The sequence below is a fragment of the Mesocricetus auratus genome, unplaced genomic scaffold, assembly GCF_017639785.1.
Source record: "Mesocricetus auratus isolate SY011 unplaced genomic scaffold, BCM_Maur_2.0 Super-Scaffold_100004, whole genome shotgun sequence".
NCBI classification, from domain to species: domain Eukaryota; kingdom Metazoa; phylum Chordata; class Mammalia; order Rodentia; family Cricetidae; genus Mesocricetus; species Mesocricetus auratus.
The window spans coordinates 108,505,030-108,524,876 of record NW_024429189.1 but is presented as its reverse complement, the minus strand read 5'-3'; the positions used below and the strand labels follow the sequence as shown (position 1 = coordinate 108,524,876).

At 40.7% G+C, this 19,847-nt stretch overlaps 1 protein-coding gene across 2 annotated transcripts in view; it reads right to left on the bottom strand.

Annotated features, from left to right (window-relative positions):
• Positions 1-19,847, bottom strand: part of Macrod2 (mono-ADP ribosylhydrolase 2) — a 1,968,454-nt gene that overhangs the window by 158,523 nt on the left and 1,790,084 nt on the right. For both annotated transcript variants that reach the window (XM_040746387.1, XM_040746388.1), the window contains exon 11: positions 18,719-18,802. In XM_040746387.1, the coding sequence (XP_040602321.1) occupies positions 18,719-18,802 (84 nt within the window). The remainder of the gene's footprint in view (positions 1-18,718; positions 18,803-19,847) is intronic.

Below are 19,847 nucleotides of genomic sequence, written 5' to 3'. Positions count from 1 at the left end.
TTTGTCTCTTTTTAAAGAAAAGGTAACTTTGACTTTTTGAAACTCCCTTTGTAGACCACACTGGCCTTGAACTCATGAAGATCCTCTGCCTCCAGAGTGCTGGGATTAAAGGTGTGCTCCATCACACCTATTTAATTAAAAATGTAATAAAAGTGAGGATTTAGACTTGGCTCATATTTGAATATTGCACTTTCTTTGCAGCATTAAAAGACCACAGTGACACATCCATTGCTGCCCTGCATCAGCCTGAAATGACCTTCATCTCCTAAAGGTCTTTGCTAATACAAAGGACAGAAATTGCTGTGAAGTAGACAGAGCCAACCCTAGATCTCCTGTGCTGGGGTCATTTCCTATCTCAGAAAGGAAATATTTCAAAACGTCAGTTCCACATGAGGCACCAGCACTAATAAGAAGGAGGCTGAGCTTCTGGGCACCTGTAACCACCATATTCTGCTGTGGGGGGACTATATATTGTCAACCCATACAGGGGTCCTTTATTCCAGGAAGACTCCTTTAAACAATGCTTTTTCTTAGTTAATTCCTATCTGTCATCCCAGGAGCAAGCAGCACACTTCACTTAAGAAAAATGATTTGCATTCACAGTCACAGTAAGTCTCTTTATCATTTCCTTATTCATTTACTCACTCTTTCAGCCACCTAAAAATACTTACTGAGTATCCAGTGCCTTTAAATGCCATTTCTTTAAAACACTCTAAAGCAGTGGTTCTGAACCTGTGGATTGTGACCCCTTTGACAAATCTCTATCTCAAAAAATATTTACATTATGATTCATAACAGTAGCAAAATTACAGTTATGAAGTAGCAACAAATATAATGTTATGATTGGGGGTCACCGCAGCATGAAGAACTGTATCAAAAGGATACAGCATTAAGAAGGTTGAGAACCACTGCTCTGAGGTCTTCCACTTTCATAGGAAATATAGATGAGATGAGATTTTGTGTTTACCTCTGTGCTGAACCTTTCAGCTCTCCTTCCTTCCTTCCTACTTTCCTTCCTTCCCTCCCTCCCTCCCTCCCTCCTTCCTTCCTTCCCTCCCCTCCCTTCTTCTCTCCCTTCCTCCTTCCTTCCTTCTTTCCTTCATCCCTCCATCCCTCCCTTCCTCCCCCCTCCTTCCTTCCTTCCTTCTTTCTGTCCTTCCTGTTTCTTTCCTCTTTCCCTTCCTCCCTTCCTCTCTCTTTCTTTCTTTCCCTTCCTTCCTTCTCTCCCTCTTCTCTCCCTCTCCCTCCATCCCTCCCTCCCTTGCCTCCCACTCTCTTTCTTTCTGTTTTCTTCCTCAAGAGCCAGTAATAACTGACAGTTTTTCAAAGTAAAAAGCAAAGAGTATTCTATAAGCCTGAAAAGAAAGACACAAACAAACAAATGCACCCCCAACTTGTTGTTTCATAATTTGCAGGAAACTGGTTTTATTTTTTTTTTCTCAGCTGAAACTTCCCTGTTAGCTCATAAGGGCTTATGGATCTTTTGTCTGGCACCTGTTGAAAAAAATAATGGCAAATTTACTAAAGGGAAAGGAATGTAAATGGCCAGAAATGTCTAGACAGGAGAAAAGTAAAATCTAAATACTTTTCAGAATAAAATACACAGCAGAGAAATAATCATTTGGGTATAATTTTTCTGGGAAGCCAGGATTACTTCCTTCCTGCCATGGACATAATTGTGCTAGATTGAGTCCCTTTTTAACTCTATACTCAAGAAATTTGAGAAAAAGAAAAAAAATATACAAAGAATTTGTTTTCTGGGATTTCTGCTGTGGAGAAGTGGGGGGATATGGATATCTATTACCCACACACAGCAGTGGCAATCATAATAATAGAGATGATAGCTACCATTTTTAGCTCACTGTAGTTTCACATGCCAGATTTTATGCTTTCTTTTCTCTCTATATTTTACTTATAACCTTTGACCAAATCCTTGGAGAGCACGGATTATCATTCCTATTTTACAAATGAGAAAACTGAAGCTTAGAGACACTTAGAAGACTTAGATACAGTCTGCAAGCTGCTGAGTGGCAGAGCTGAGATTCAAACCTGCAATCTGGATGCCCTGACAAACTGGCACAGTGCCACTTCAACTGACTTTGGAGAAAACTTTTCCCAGTTAATTGGATGCATGTACTCATTGTGGAATAATTAAAGTTTATGCATAATTATATTTCAATTAGAATTTAATTGACTGTCTGAGCACAGCATTCCATGGGAAACTGTCAGTATCTTCCATTTTAAGACTTTAATTTTTTCATATTCCCTGTCCCAATAAACACAATTTTGGCATCACAATAACACTTTGAAGGCATTTTTGGTTAAGGGACATGACATTTTGGTCACATTTCACCAGTTCCTAAATTTGTGGTCAGCAGTGCTAGACTTCTTCAAACCTGTCCAGAACACACTTTATACAAAGAAATGCAATAGAATATCAATGAATATATTTTTAAAAAAGCAAAATCTTAGGACTCAACTTCCTAAGATACAGGTCTTAATCTCAAAATAAAGTCTTAAACCCATAAACTGGCTCTTCTTGTTACTGCTAAGGACTGTCTTCTGAAATGTTTCCGTAGGAAACTGTAAGCAGCAAGACTGCCGGGTAGGGCCCTCATTACTGAGGGCTCTGCTGTTAGTACATTATTAGCAGATGACAAGTTCCAGCACTCCCTTGTTTAATGGGCACCAGACGAGGAAATCCGGCACCTACACACCAAGAGGGGAGTAATTCCCTGTGGCTGCCAATGCATAAACATCTAAAGACAAAGTTAGCGTACCACCCAAAGAATTTCTGAGTCAGCTGAAGCTCAGATTTCCCCAGTGCCTGGGCGGCCCTGAGAATGAAGTCACTCATAAGCAGTACTTTGGGCATTCTTTTAACCCACCATCAAAGAGTTTGGAAAAAATAGGGTGGCATTTAAAAATTGAACAACCAAATTTTAGGAGCATAGTTCCACACTGCCTTGCAAATGTGCTCTCCTGGCTTGGCAGTCCTGCTCAGTTCTGAGTCTGTTTCAGACTTTGTGCTCTCAGGTTCCTCCCAGAAACCCGCTCTTTAAGACCTTCCCCGTGGACTCAAACCAGACATCACGGTCATGACCTTGATCTCTGCTGTTTTGCCTTTACTTCCCCAGGTGTTTCCTCACTCCTCCCACCTTCTCCATTCCACACTCTTTGCTCCTTTTGTCTTCACTTGACAGCAATTGTGCATACTTTGCATTGGTCACTGGCTGGGTATAACTGTTCTATAGCTTTTCTGCACACCTCCAGTTGTCTATATGGGGCTTTTTAAGTGATGTCAAGATGATCAAGCAAGAGTGGAATTGGGGTGGGTGAAACCTACAAACTATGTAATTACATATGGCACCATTTTCTCTTCTATAAAAAAGACATAGCACATAAGATTTTGGCCACCAATTAGTATTTACTGACAGTGGATTACAAGCAAACCATCCATCTTTTTCCAGCTGGTAGTTCTTTGTTTTCCCCTAGGGAGCAAAGCAGCTTCCACCTTTGTTCCATAAATATGAATGCAATTGTTCATACTTTATCATACTTTCCCCCTTTCCCTATCCCAGACCCAGAGGTACCAGGAGACCCAGGCCCAGGTAGAACACTGAATACCCCGGGCACAGTGATAAGTTAAAGGTGCAGACACTTAACCAGATTTGGCCAATTAGAACTAAGAAAACACAGCTGCAGCACTTTCATCAAAGTTTTGAGAAATAGCAGAATGTTCTCACTGGGGTGATGGAATGAGAGCTTGAATCAGTCTTAGCTCCAGAGAGTTAGACTATTCTGCACCAAGATTTATCCAGAGGGAGGCAGGAAGAGGACAGAGACAGAAGAGACTTGCAATGGTTGAGTTTTCTGAACTAGTGTCTTGTGTACTCTTTAGAAATGGATTTCTCTAAAAGCCTTTGAAATGACTTTTCTGTCCTTGAATGAGTTTTCTGGTCTACAGTAGTAGGTTGCTAATGATTTTTATACTTGTTGTTCATCAGTAATACTCTGGACACTTAAAAAATAACTGATCTATAAATCCAGAGTGATGTATGGAATCTCAGGTACTCATATCAGGGCTTCAGCCATCACCAGAATTGCCCTACTAAGGGAAGCAATGGATATAGTGATGCTTTCTAAGAATGTCCAGGAGATGTTCTGGGATTGCCTCTCAGTTTACTTCTCATTTCATTTCTAATACCCATTCATTGGATCAAGTGCTCTTATTCCATCCATTCTCATAACACACAAACATGCCTGCGTGCATGCACACACACACACCCACACACTCATACACATACATACCTCACATACACATGTATACCCACTCACACCACACACACACACACCTCACAACACATGCACACTCACATATGCACACACACACTCATACACACATGCACACACTCACACCACACACATGCACACACCTGACACACACTCATACCTCACACACATGCACACACATTCACACCACCACACACATGCACACATATTCACACCTCACACACTCACACATGTGCACACACATGTGCACACACATGCATACACACTTCACACACATGCACACACACACACACACACACACACACATATACACCACACCCAATCCCTCTGAATTGACAACAGCACAATCTCCAATTTCCTATTACTTTGCTGATGGCACACATTCAAAATGCAAATTTCCATACACAAAGGAAGAATAACTCTTGAAATAAGCCTCAGTGCCATGGAAGACTTGAAGCTCACACTTGATTTAGTGGAGCCGCACAGACAGCAGAGTGTGACTGTCCTCTCAGCAAAAGCAATGGATTTAGAGTCAGCGAATTTTGTGGAAGAATCACTTTAAACCGGAAACACAAATGATGAGTCTATGGCTGTATGACTGAATTTCAACCTTTCACAGAACCAGGCAGAAGGGATCATCAAGACCATAAAATGAAATCCTTCAGTTGACACGCTCCAGAGACTTAGTGAGTTTAGTCATCACCCACAGGAAGCCACAGCTTTTATTGTCCTGGCTCACTCCACATAATCTCCTCATTCTGGACTGTAGACTCAAGACTTCACCTCTGGGTACCCCCACCCCCTTTCTCTCCTTTAGCAGGAACCAGTGTTCTTTTCTGAAATCATCCCACAAATGTTATTGACTTAATTGTGTATGTATGGTAGACACTGGACGAGACAGTTTCCTTTAAAAAGGCAGTAGTAGTAGTACACATTCTATTTCTTTTTTTTTTCCTTGTTGTTTGAAAATGTGACTTTGCCAGCCTTCATCAAAAGTAGGGTCTCTGTTTCTCTCTTCCAGAATCTGAGAGTTGTATTAATCACCTGTATTTTTGACTTAGGAAGATACGCCTTTAATCCAGATATTTTGAGCTTGTTGAAGACAAGCTTTTAATCTGGATTTTGAGGCAGAAAGACATGCCTTTAATCTGGGACACATCTTCTGTTAGAAGGAAGCTTTTGCTCTTTGCTTCCTTGCTCTCACCTTGCTGGCACACCCATTTCTTCACTGGCATTAGAGCCCATTCCTCAGGATTCCAGCATCTACTGAAGATCAGCTGAGATATCCAGACTTGTGGACTGAGCAACTACCAGATTCTTGGTCCTTCTGCTGATTGTCAGCCATTTTGGATTAGCTGGAATGTGCCTTATAAGTCATTCTAATAAATCTCCCCCCATATATATTCTATAAGTTTGTTTGCTCTAGAGGATCCTGACTAATACAACAACCTAGGAGCACCTGCCCAGGTATGTAGCCACCCACAGTTTCTGGGCCCTTCTACACCAACCATTAGTCAAGAAAATGATGTGTCACTGTGGGAGCAGGCTTTGGGATTCTTTTCTCAAGCTTCCCTCAAGTGTGGCAGTCTACTTCCTGTTGCCTGCAAGATGTACGACTCTCAGCTGCTCCAGCACTATGTCTGCTTGCATGACACCATGCTCCCAGTCAAGATAATGTTCTGACCTTCTGAAACTATAAGGGAGATATCCCAATGAAATATTTTCTTTATAAGAGTTGCCATCATTATTATGTCTCTCCACAGCAATAAAAACCCTAACTAAAACAGGAAGTTTAAATGATTTAGGCTGAATCAAAGTGATCAATGAAGCTTTAGGAAGATCCCCAGGGCTAACAATGGAAGAAGCCATTACCAAAGTCAGTCCCAGAGCTGGTTCATCATAACTGAGCAAATAGCTGGAGGTGGAAAGGGCCACCTTCAAGTTGCCTAAAGAAGATGGTGTTTGCTGACTCAACAAGAAGAACAAATGCCTTTGGCTCTTCTCCTGCCCCATTAGTCTTCTGCAAGAAGTTCTCCCTATAAGAGCCTATGACTTCTAAATGGGAGCCAGTCGGGGTAACACACACACACACACACACACACACACACACACACACACACACACACACACACACACCAAACAAAAACCCTAATCACTCCTTGCCCCACACCCACCGAAACAGTGAAATAAAAAAAAATGCACCACACAGTTATGCTATGAGAATTTCATTAACAAAGAGCAAAATGGTCCAAAAAAATTCCTTCTTAGGAAACATGAAAAACAATAAAAAAAAAACTTGTTAACCAACCCAAAACTGGAAAGAGGGGGAGTCCAGTAAAGGGGCCATCAGCTTAAAAATACAAAGCAAGCTGGAGAGTGATCTGGAAGCACAGAGAACTTGCCCATGAACGCCTTATAAAAAATTTGATCTCTATACGAAGAACTAGATACTTGTCTCATCCAGAGGCTCATCAACCTGGCAGAAAGTCCAGCAAGAAATAGCAGAATTGCTTCCATATCACAAGGGCTCTTACTGTGGACTCAGTGGATAAAAGCATTTTCTGCCAACCCTGATCCTGAGTTCAATCCCTGAGATCCACATGGTGGAAGGAGAGAACCAACTCCTAAATTGTCCTATAATCTCAATATGAGCACTGTGGTTCCTGCACACACACACAGAAAGAGAGAGACTGACAGAGAGACAGATAAAGAAATGATATAATAAAAATGCTAAATGAACTTTTCCAATGTAGAAATGACCTTTGTCTCACATGTATTGCCTTTACAAAAATAGAAGTTATTGATATGGTGATATCTACATATGCGAATTGACCCTTTGCTAATTTGTTTGATACTGTACAATGAAAAAGCAAAATTTGACAATGCAACTGAATGAAAACTTTTTGAAACCCCAAATCCCAAACAAATTGAAACCTGAATCCCAGGTTCTTATCTTTCCATGGACAGTGTTCTGGAAAGTTTAACCAAAGTTGGGCAACTTGGTGTAGTGATTATAGAATTGACTGTTGTTTTCCAAGAAGACCATGTGACAATCAGAAGAAGTCATAAAAAAAAGCCATCTGGTAAGCTGGTTCTTCATGTTTTCCAATAGTGACCCCACACAGCTTCCACCCAAAAACTTATTTCTAAATATCTGGTAAAGTAGGGACACCTCTCCCAGCACTCGGGAGGCAGAGGCAGGCGGATCTCTGTGAGTTCAAGGCCGGGCTGGACCAACAGCCTCCAAAACAATACAGAGAAACCCTGTCTCATAAAAACCAAAAAAAAAAAAAAAAAAAAAAAAAAAACAAAAAAAAAAAAAAAGTAGGGACACCTCTTGATGAATGTCAACTCTAAGGCAATAAGAAATCATGAATCCATGACAACATATATAAATAAGTTAATCAATTAATTAATGAAAAGTGCAAAAAGTAATAGGATGTTTGCATGGTATGGTTTCATTATAGTCTCCTGTAAGATACTTATCAGTTATAGCCCATGAAATAGCTACCCAGGTAGAAAGCCTCTTAGACAACATCAAAATCTAATGAGCATTATCCTAATGAGACACACTGAAGTCTTGCACATCACAGAGCAGACTGTGAAACACCAGCTCCCAAAAACAAACCAGTTACTTCTGCAAAGATGCTTAGGTTGGCTCCTGTCATGGAAAATCAACAGGTAAACCCTAGCTAGAAATACCATGCATGCATTGCCACTGTCCTACTGTGTTTGAAGTGCCAAGAATCCCACAGTCAAATTATATCAGAAGAGCCATTCTAGGCTGGAAGACAAGGACACATGACAACAGGGTAGAGTCCTTGGCTTTTCAGAGCATCTTTTGTTTATAAAGAACATCACCGGGGAAGTGGGGAAACCTTGTCCTTGTCAGGGTCTGAAAGTAGTGCTGTATCAGTGTTCATGCTCTATCTAGGTTTGGGTTTGTGTGTGTGTGTGTGTGTGTGTGTGTGTGTGTGTGTGTGTATGCACGAGGAGTATATGCAAGTGCACTCATCCTTACAGGCACACTTAGAAGCCAGAAGCTGATGTCAGCTATCTTTTCCACTTGCTTCTACAATCTTAGATTTTGAGAGAGGGTCTTTCACTGAATAAGGAGCTTGACATGTTGGCTAGACTGGTTGACTGGCAAGCACCCTTCCTCATACAAACACACACCAAGTGCTGGTGTTACATGGATGCTGAGATCTGAACTCAGGTCCTCATGCTGGCACAGCAAGCACTTTACACACTCATCTATCTCCCAGCCATCTGTTTTTAATCTTTTATAAGAGATGTGTTCATGTCCCTATAATATTTGAAGATGAGGGATGCCAGAGACTTAGCAACTGACCCTCAACTTATGTAGGAAAAAAAAGTTTGTTTCTGCTTATTGCTTCTTTTTTTTTATTTATTAATTTTTTTATTTTCCATTTTAAATTTAGATAAGAAACAAGGTTGCTTCACAAGTCAGTACGAGGTCCCTCTCCCTTTCCCTCCCCTCCTCCCGTGCCCTCCCCCCCATCCCCCCCCCCGTTATCCCCTCATTCCCCCAGGGAGGGTGAGGCCCTCCATGGGGGTGTCCATAGTCTGTCATTTCATATAGGGCAGGGCCTAGACCCTTCCCCAAGAGTTCAGGGTGAGAGTGCACCTCACATTGTTCTATGGGAGTCCAGAGACCGTGTGTATACTTGGGATGGGTACTGATCTGCTGTCCAAGGCTCAATAGATTACCTAGGCCTCCTCACTGACACCCGGATTCAGGGGGTCTTGATCAGTCCCATGCTGGATTCCCAGGCTGATGCCTGGGATTCAAGAGTTAACCTTTGTCTGGTCAGCTGTTTCTGGGGGTTCAACCAGCCCAGTCTTAATCCCTTTGATCATCAGTCCTCCCTCTCTGATACTGGCTTTCTTGAGTTCAGCTCAGTACTTAACCAGCCAGTAAATGAAGTTTCTGTTTCCCAGACTCTCTGGCAATAGGATTGTAGGCTGGCACTCCCCAGATCTATGTCTAAAATCCATATATGAGAGAGTACATGCCATGTTTCTCTTTTTGTGACTGGGTTACCTCACTCAGGATGGTTTCTTCTAGTGTCATCCATTTGCCTGCGAATCTCATGATTCCATTATTTTTTTCTGCTGAATAGTACTCCATTGTGTAGATGTACCATATTTTCTCTATCCATTTTTCAGGTGAGGGACATCTAGGTTGCTTCCAAGTTCTGGCTATTACAAATAAAGCTGCTATGAACATAGTGGAACAGACATCTTTGTTATATGAATGGGCATCTTTTGGATATATGCCTAAGAGTGCAGTTGCTGGGTCTTGTGGTAGGTTTATTCCCATTTTTCTGAGGAATCTCCATACTGCTTTCCAAAGTGGCTGTACCAGTTGGCACTCCCACCAGCAATGGAGGAGTGTCCCCCTTTCACCACATCCTCTCCAGCATAAATTGTCATTGGTGTTTTTGATTTTAGCCATTCTGACAGGAGTGAGATGGTATCTCAGAGTTGCTTTGATTTGCATTTCCCGGATGGCTAAGGATGTTGAGCACTTTCTCAAGTGCCTCTCAGCCATTTTAGACTCCTCTATTGAAAACTCTCTATTTAGTTCTGCAGCCCACTTTTTAATTGGGTCCTTTGCTGTTTTGGAGACTTGCTTCTTGAGTTCTTTGTAAATTTTGGAGATCAACCCTCTGTCAGATGTGGGATTAGTGAATATTTTTTCCCATTCTGTGGGCTGCCTTTTGTCTTGCTGACTGTGTCCTTTGCCTTACAGAAGCTTCTCAGTTTCAGTAGGTCCCATTTATTAATTGTTGATCTCACTGTCTGTGCTACTGGTGTTATGTTCAGGAAGCTGTCTCCTGTACCAATTCGTTCAAGGGTACCACCCACTTTCTCTTCTAAGAGGTTCAGTGTGGCTGGATTTATGTTGAGGTCTTTGATCCATTTGGACTTAAGTTTTGTGCATGGCGATAAACATGGATCGATCCGCATTTTTCTACATTCCAGTCTCCAATTATGCCAGCACCATTTGTTGAAGATGCTTTCTTTATTCCATTGTATATTTTTACCTTCTTTGTCAAAGATCAGATGTTCGTACGTGTGTGGGTTAATACCTGGATTTTCAATTCGATTCCATTGGTCTGCCTGTCTATTTTTGTGCCAATACCAAGCTGTTTTCAGGACTATAGCTCTATAATAGAGCTTGAGGTCAGGGATAGTGATGCCTCCGGACGTTGCCTTGTTGAACAGGGTTGTTTTGGCTATCCTGGGTTTTTTGTTTTTCCATACAAAATTGATTATTGTTCTTTCAAGGTCTGTGAAGAATTGTGCTGGGATTTTAATGGGGATAGCATTGAATCTGTAGATTGCTTTTGGCAGGATTGCCATTTTTACTACATTGATCCTACCTATCCAAGAGCATGGGAGATCTTTCCATTTTCTGAGGGCTTCTTTAATTTCTTTCTTTAAAGATTCAAAGTTCTTACGATACAGGTCTTTCACTTGTTTGGTTAGCGTTACCCCAAGGTATTTTATGTTGTTTGTGGCAATTGTAAAGGGTGATGTTTCTCTGATTTCTCTTTCAGCCCTTTTATCATCTGTATATAGTAGGGCTACTGACTTTCTTGAGTTGATCTTGTAACCTGCCACTTTGCTGAAGGTGTTAATCAGCTGTAAGAGTTCCCTGGTAGAGTTCTTTGGGTCATTGATGTAAACTATCATATCGTCTGCAAACAGTGAAAGTTTGACTTCTTCCTTCCCAATTTGTATCCCCTTGATCCCCCTTTGTTATCGTATGGCTATAGCTAGAACTTCAAGTACCATGTTGAAAAGGTATGGAGAGAGTGGACAGCCTTGTTTTGTTCCTGATTTTAGAGGAATTGCGTTGAGTTTCTGTCCATTTAGTTTGATGTTGGCTGTTGGTTTACTGTATATGGCTTTTATTATGTTTAAGTATGTCCCTGTTATCCCAGATCTCTCCAAGACCTTTATCATGAAGGGGTGTTGGATTTTGTCAAAGTCTTTTTCAGCATCTAGTGAGATGATCATGTGATTTTTGTTTTTCAGCTTGTTTATATGGTGGATTACGTTGATGGATTTTCGTATGTTGAACCATCCCTGCATCCCTGGGATGAAACCTACTTGATCGTGGTGAATGATTGTTTTGATGTGTTCTTGGATCCGATTTGCCAGTATTTTATTGAGTATTTTTGCATCAATGTTCATGAAGGATATTGGTCTGAAGTTCTCTTTCTTAGTTGTATCTTTGTGTGGCTTGGGGATCAAGGTTATTGAAGCCTCATAGAAAGAGTTTGGCAAAGACCCTTCTGCTTCTATTGTGTGGAACACTTTGAGAAGAATTGGTATAAGCTGTTCTTTGAATTTGTGGTAGAATTCTGCACTGAGGCCATCTGGACCTGGACTTTTTTTGGTTGGGAGACTTTTGATGACAGCTTCTATTTCCATAGGGGTTATAGGTCTATTTAAATTGCTTATCTGTTCTTGATTTAGTTTTGGCAAATGATAGCTGTCCAGGAAGTCATCCATTTCCTTTAAATTTTCGAATTTTGTGGAGTACAGGTTTTCAAAGTATGACCTAATGATTCTCTGGATTTCCTCAGAGTCTGTTGTTATGTCCCCCTTTTCATTTCTGATTTTGTTAATTTGCGTGTTCACTCTCTGCTGTTTGGTAAGTTTGGACAAAGGTTTGTCTATCTTGTTGATTTTCTCAAAGAACCAACTCTTCGTTGCATTGATTCTTTGTATTGTTTTCCTGGTTTTGCTTATTGCTTCTTGATTTGTAACTATACTTGTAGACTATCAGGAACTCCCAGAAGAACTGGTACACTGCATCAAGCTACATGTGCTTTCTAGTTTTCTTTCTTTCTTTTTTTTTTTGTTTTTGTTTTTGTTTTTTGTTTGTTTTTTTGGTTTTTTTTGTTTTACGAGACAGGGTTTTTCTGTCTTGTTTTGGAGGCTGTCAGTCCAGCCCTGTCTCAAACTCACAAAGATCTGCCTGTGTCTGCCTCCCGAGTGCTGGGATTAAAGGCATGCACCACCACCACCTGGCCCTAATTTTCAGAAGAGAGGGACTAGCTGGAAAGCCTGTACTAACAGCATTGGCCACAGTGGCTGCCTTAGACAGAATGAGCGAGTAAGTCTCCCTAGCAAAGCACTTTGCAGTACCCAACAAAACTTCCCTGACTTTATCCCACATTATCACCACCTCCTTGCCTCTTTATAAGATGCAGCTGTAAGGTTCCATCATCCACATTTTGAGAAATACTCACCTAGGAGAACAGGACAGAGGTGGAGGAGAAAGCCTTGTTTATCCCATCTTACAGAAGCAGGAGATCTGGAGGGCTAACAATGGCTGTCTCAACAAGGGATGATTGGGGCTGGAGAGATGGCTCAGAGGTTAAGAGCACTGACTGCTCTTCCAGAGGTCCTGAGTTCAGTTCCCAGCAACCACATGGTGGCACACAACCATCTGTAATGAGATCTGGCGCCCTCTTCTGGTATGTGCAGACATACATGGAGGCAGGATGTTGTATTCATAACAAATAAATAAATCTTTAAAAAAAAAACAAGGGATGATTGACCAGCCATAAGGAAAGATGGTTGACCTTCATTCCCTGACCTGGTCTGTGCTCTCCTTGAAGTTTTGGAAGTAGTAAGTGGATGTAGAAAACAAAATATTATTCTGCACACTTGTGAAATCGCTTAAATAGAGTGCTTCCTTGGGAAGCATAATTTGAAGAGGAGATTTGAAGGAGAGAAAATACTCTGAGAAGGTCTATTTTTAACTAATGTGATGGCGTGGGGGAGAGGAGTGCTGAGTGAACTAAGTTAAGGGAAATAGGAGAGAAAGCAGTGAGGTAAGAGATTGAGACCTTGCATTTTAAACCTTACTCTAGTTACAAAATATTTTGATCACATTAAAGGAGCTTCAAGGATTAATAAATACAGTAAGTGACTTTTTGTGGAAGAGAACTCTCTTTGTTTTATATTCAATATGCTTCAACCAACTAGTTCCTGTGTCCAGCAAATATGCTGGGTAATTTCAATAGGGCCTCTTGTCCAAGTCTCCCTGTGGTCAGATGAAGCAGGCTTATTCCTTCCACTGCAGTGTGTGGGAACACAAGCCTAGGTTAGAAACACTTCCCCCAAAGGAAACCAGAATTTGAAAAGGCACAAGGTCTGCCCATATATTATTTAAGTGTTTATGTGTAGCAGGAACCATACATATATTTTATCACCCTCACCGGATACCTCCAAAGGTGAGGGATAATGGTGTTAACAAACAATGACAATAGACATATAAAACTGGAATGCCTCCTGCTCAAACAAGACATGTGGCTCCCCTCCTCCGGCAAGCTCAGCCTTCCTACCATAGAGAAAGTCACAATGCTGACATTTTCCGCATTTGATTTGGAATCTGAGTGCTAGTCCTGCATCATGCCCACAGCTGCATGGAATGGGTAACTGTGAAGAACACAATTCTAAACCAAATGGATTGTTGGTGATTTCTGCTAACAGAGGAAAGCTCCAAGTGCTCCCAAATTATGGGGGGAAATGGAATAAATTGAAAGGAAGATGACGGTGTTGGCATTACTGAATTCTAATTTTTGCCACAGAAATTTAGTTTGTTTAAACTCTTCATATTTAAAAGTCTACAGGGTGACACGAAGCTTTTCTTGCCAAGAAAGCTGTCGTCTGCATTTCTGCTTCTTCAAGCTGGTCAATCACCGAGCTCCTTTGAGTGATGGCAAAGTCAGAATTATGACTGCCTGATTTTACCCTCCACTGCACTTGTCAAAAAAATTAAATTAAAGATCATGCTTAGGAATATAATGCATGAACTGCTGCATGGCATTCTGAAAGATAGAATGCCCCTTCCACCTAGCCACTCACCAAACAGCATGTCACACAATACTCTAATATGCAAAGAAAATAATAGAGCAGAGACAAAATTCTGCCTCTCAGGAAACATGAGGTATATGTTTAAGGACTCAGAAAAAATTATGTTAGTAAAATTTAATAACTCTAATGCTTACAGAATATTCAAGCTAATATCATACTTTCTTATTTCTGAAAATGTTTCCACAAAGAATTTCATCTGGCTAAAGTGATGATTCATATTTTAATGTGAAATACAGTACTGTTTGATATAGGGTCACAGGAGTGAGATTTCCTGAAAGCAAGCATTCCATGCACATTTGCTGAATATTTCCCATAGAGGCAACTGCAGAACAGGTGTTAAAATAATAGGGCATTTTGTAAAAGTATGATGGAAAAATGGTATCTGTGTAGTGATTTTTATAGATGAATATCTGCTTTTATTTTACAAATGTGTGTATATGCTCAATATAACATATAATATTTTATATCTTAAAAAGTCTTCCCCTTTCCCAAGATAATTTCTTGGGTCAATTACACACACACACACACACACACACACACCTACCTATTTATATGTGTGCACCAGAAGATATAATGTGTGTGTACATTTATAGGTAAGTATGCATTTATATTTGTATGTCTGTGTTATCTGTATCTAGCATCTATCTATCTTTTTTTTTTTTTTTTTTTGGTTTTTACGAGACAGGGTTTCTCTGTATTGTTTCGGAGGCTATCGGTCCAGCCTGGCCTCGAACGCACAAAGATCCGCCTGCCTCTGCCTCCCGAGTGCTGGGATTAAAGGCATGTGCCACCACCGCCCGGCTGCATCTATCTATCTTTATATCAATGTTTTTCTGTGATTCCTGACCACACAGTTGGGTTGATGTTGTTGTAAGGAATCCTCTTAGACAACAGAACTGAAAGAATTTGAATTTAGTTATATATAAGCTCTTAGAGGCATCTTCTAACCAAATGGCCTACATTGGAGAACAATGCTGCTGGAAGCCCCAGCATGCATCTGAATGACCTGGAAGGTTGCAAACAACACAATTACTGGGCCCAGCTCAGTTCCCTGAACATGCTATCTTGGGATGAAGTCCTAGCGTGTGCATGTCAAACATAACCCCTGCTGATGTAGATTAAAGTCCATTCTACGGACCACTTGGGTCTCAGTGATGTAAGACATAAGAGAGGCCATGATTGATCATGAGTACAGTGGAAAATTTCCTGTGTCAGTTTTAGCATTTTATAGGTTCTATGCATACACATTAGCAAATGAAGCAGTAAGTCAGCAATATATTTAAGATCTTCCTAAACTGGTATCTTCAGATAATTCAGAAAGCCAGATGTAAACTAAGGAGCTCATACATTGATACAAAAATTCTCTACAAATGAAAGTCCAAGAAAATGCCCCAAAAGAAGAGGAAAAAGGAAATTAAAATAAGCATGATCTTACAGAAGAAAAGGCTACAGAAGCAAACATGTGCAGTGAAACCAGACACAGAAGCAGACATGTGCAATGAAATAGACACAGATTATGGAAAGTTGTTGTTTAAGTGGCCGTTGAGCTAAAGAATGACTAAGTGTATTTGCAAATAAAATGTGTTTAAGAAAAGTGGGCACATGTGAGAGGTGGGTACTATAGTGAGAAATTAAGTGAACTATAAATCACACTAAATAAGAAAATTAGAAAACTTAATAACAAACTTGAAAAAATAACCAGAAGGCACCTGAGAAAGAAGAGACATAAAAAAGTGTGTGTGTGTGTGAGTGTGTGTGTGTGTGTGTGTGAGTGTGTGTGTGTCTGTGTGTGTGTAGCAGGGGAGTAGTGTGGGCACAACATGGCTAAACTCCAGAAAGTTCTAGGGGAAGTGTTTGGAGGGAGGTGGGAAAGAACACTCAGCTAGAAACCATTGCAAGTTCCAAAGCAGGAAAGCTTAGAAATAAGGGGCTGTGGTCTACACTGCAATGCATCCCAGACACAGGAGCAGAATTCATCTTGCAGATGTGTAAGACAGATAGCTGCTTCTCTGAATTATGAGGGGAATGAAAGGTATGAACAGTCCATGTATGGCTGCAGGTACATACGCTATTATCAAAATAGATGCGCAGATAAATAACACCTATATCGTGATCTATCAAGCCCTGCCTGTCAGATTCACTTCTTTTATATTATTTCTTCTCTGGGATTTACTAATATTTTTTTCTTGTTTTTTGAGACAGGGTTTCTCTGTGGCTTTGGAGGCTGTCTTGGAACTAGCTCTTGCAGACCAGGCTGGTCTTGAACTCACAGAGATCAGCCTGCCTCTGCCTCCTGAGTGCTGGGATTAAAGGCATGGGTCACCACTGCCCAGCGTGGGATTTACTAATTTTTATTTGCCTATGAGGCTGTCATAGGGGCTAAAGTATAATTCCCATGGTCATGGAGTGACTAGCATTTATATTTCACCATCATGTCAGTCACAATGTCCCTGGTAACAAACATAACTATTATATTATCCTCCCAGACTTAATGACTCAGGGATAGTTCTCAGACCATATGTTTGCAGGGGGCCAAACTGTACCACTGAGTCATATCAGGATTAGGGAGGATGACGTTTCCTGAACAAAGAAACTTAAGGAGGAAGTAAAGGAAGCTTTAAGGAGTCACAAGGAGTAGCTTGGAAGACAAGTCACAGCATGTTTTCATTTATATTGACAACAGACCCAGCTCTGGAAAACCACCTTCAATGGTAACAAAGCATTAGTGGGCAGCCATATTGTAAGGAGTAGCCTCTCCGTGAAAAAACTATGCTGGTTTTGCCCCTAACTCTTCACAAGTTTGAGCTTCAGAGATCTCCTAGGAAGACACTGCAGTTACACTGACAATGGTATACTTGCTGGCCTCCTCCAGTAGCAAGGCTTGCCATCTGATGCCAGGTAGAGCCACTGACCTTCACCAAAGTTCTAAGTGTTCTATAAATTGTCCCAACCATCTAAACATATTTCAGTGAATGAGGAGAGTGCTTAGCCTAGCTCGTTCATGACTAAGATGGTCATATGAGTGATAGTCATTACTAACAGAATGCCAGATCTCTGCTAACCACTCCTTATTCTACTCGTTACCATTTGAAATGCTCATCATTGTCTGTGCATGAAAGGGAAGGACCACCTCATGCTGTGTCCATTTCCATCTCTCTTTCTCCTTCAGTGAATCTGGGAAGGAAGAACCCTGGGTCACCTTGATCTTGACCCCACTTGCCTACAGAGAAGCTCTGACTTTTTCTGTTCTGCTGGTATTGAGGTTATTATTTCAGAAGTGAAATCCAGCCCAAGAAGACAAATCTGGAGCAAGTGAACAGATGTTCTGCTTTACCTACATTAGGGATGAACCAATACCATGATCCCATTTTTCTTACAGCTGGATCTAACCTGTAGACAGTGAGAGAAGTTGGTACTCAACACTTACCAGGATGCTGGATAGTCATGGGGTGTGCACCTTAAGTTCTCTATTCTATCAGGAATCCACTGCCAGTTCAGAAGCTTGCTGATGGCATCCCGAAGCTGCACTTAGGGATCCACTGCAGCACTTAGATGATACTGGGGTTTATTTGCAGCAGTGACTGAATAAGGGAACACTAGAACCCAGACAGACACTTCTGCTCATGGCCAGGCTCCTCTGATGTCAGCCTTAGCTCAGAGCCTTCCCAGATTTTCTCAGGATGGACATGGAAACTCTTCCTAGTGGATCTGTCTGTCTCCAGCTCCTCTTTGCATCCCTCACAGCCTTCACTTTGATACACACCCACTTCTCCTTCCATTGAGGAGAAGATGATATTTCATCAATATTCAACAATAATGTCTACAGATTCTTCATTTCACCAAGCGCAAAGTGGAATTCCAGATAAGCAAGTAGAAGATGTACATATTCTACCATTCAGAAGCTACACACTGAAAACACACCCCATCTGGCTTTCAAGGAAAATTTATATGATTGTAGCCTGCACTAGCATTATTAAAGACAGCATCATTTCTTCAGAAGCCTCAACCCAACAGGACTTTTCCATTCGTCGGAAAATGCGCAGACACAATGGCCTCTAGAAAGCAGAAGAGAGATGTTTGCAGCATTGCTGAGGTTTGATTCTGGAAACCCTGAAAACATGTTCATGTGAAAAAAAAGTATCATAATAAGAAAATATCCACGGAACTATTCGTCATGTGTAGGCCTTGACCCTCAGTTCCACATGGTTGGAGTACATCTTGGTTTTAATACAACTCACATGATTTCACCTCACAGAAATGTAAACTATGCCATGAAGAGAACATGGATTTTTAAAACATATGGGTCTTCTTTTTATTTAACAACATCAAATCTGATTTCTCGTATTCACAAAAGATACTGAAAGTGTAAGGAAAGAATGATAGAATTGTTCTGTGGCATTTTTTACCCCTTACAAATATCTAAGTGTGAAAATTTGCAATACTTTATAAAGGGAATGCAAGGTTGTCTCCATGCCATAATTTCTGAAAGGAAGCAACTTACCTTCACTGGAGTCTTTTGAACTTTCTGGTTTCTTTGCTTTGCTCTTCTTGTGGGGTGGAGAAAGACCTTTAGGCTCTAGCCCTTCTGGAAACACAAAGATTTAATAATTCGTATTTAAATATTTACCAGTAAGATATAGAATGTGTTAAAGTTTAAAGATGTTTTCTCCTTAATAACCTTGGCTTCCCCCCTCCCTCACACACACTTACTGAACCTTAGCTACGTATCATCCGTCATTATTGATGAACTAAATTTTGTCAAGGAGCTTGCATTTTCCATGTTATTACATAGACTTAAACTTTAGTTCCAGTATTTTTCTGTAGACATCACCAATGATTCATACAAATTCCAAATCATGTACAAGTGCTATTTTGAAAATTGAATAATTCTCCATAAGAGAAGTCCAAGAGATTCTGCTTTACATTTCATGACTTAGTAGGTGCCATTATGCCTTTCATTTTAGTCCTCAAAGGCAGGGGAAATAAAATACAATGTCACCTCACCTTTGAGGATGCCAGGAGACTGGAAAAGAGTCTGTTTCCATTGAACAGGCTTCCTTTGTAATCTAGAATCTAAGTAACACTATCATGTGTCCCTGACTAATCTATTGTGTTTAACAATTTTCTCAATGTTTTCTTAAATCTACCAGAAGGAACTAGGATAGACTGAAAAGTCTGGAGAGATATCCCTCAATCCAGCCCATCTAATGAGAATGTTTACTGACCTTGAGTTGTAGTTTCTACCTAATCTTTCTGCTGAGATCAGTTTTGGTTTCTTACGCCTTTGTTATTTCATGTTTTTGATTTGGACTTGATGTCTTCTCATTACTTTTCCATTCTATTCTCCACTTGGTAACACATCTTCCTGTACCCTAAGACAAGATGCTCTGGCTGAATGGCCCCTAAATTAAGGTTAGAGTCACTATTAGCCTTATTCACAGGTTACAAGTCTCAAAGTCTCCCTCACTACTACCCCGTGCAAGGCTGTGACTTGTGTCTTCTACCCTCTCAGTCCAAATGGTTTCCCTTCACTCAATCCATACCAAGAAACTCAAATCTAAAACCAGTCAGAACTACCCATCATGTGTACAAACTTCTCTCTATAGTAACCCATGTCTGGAGAAATGGCA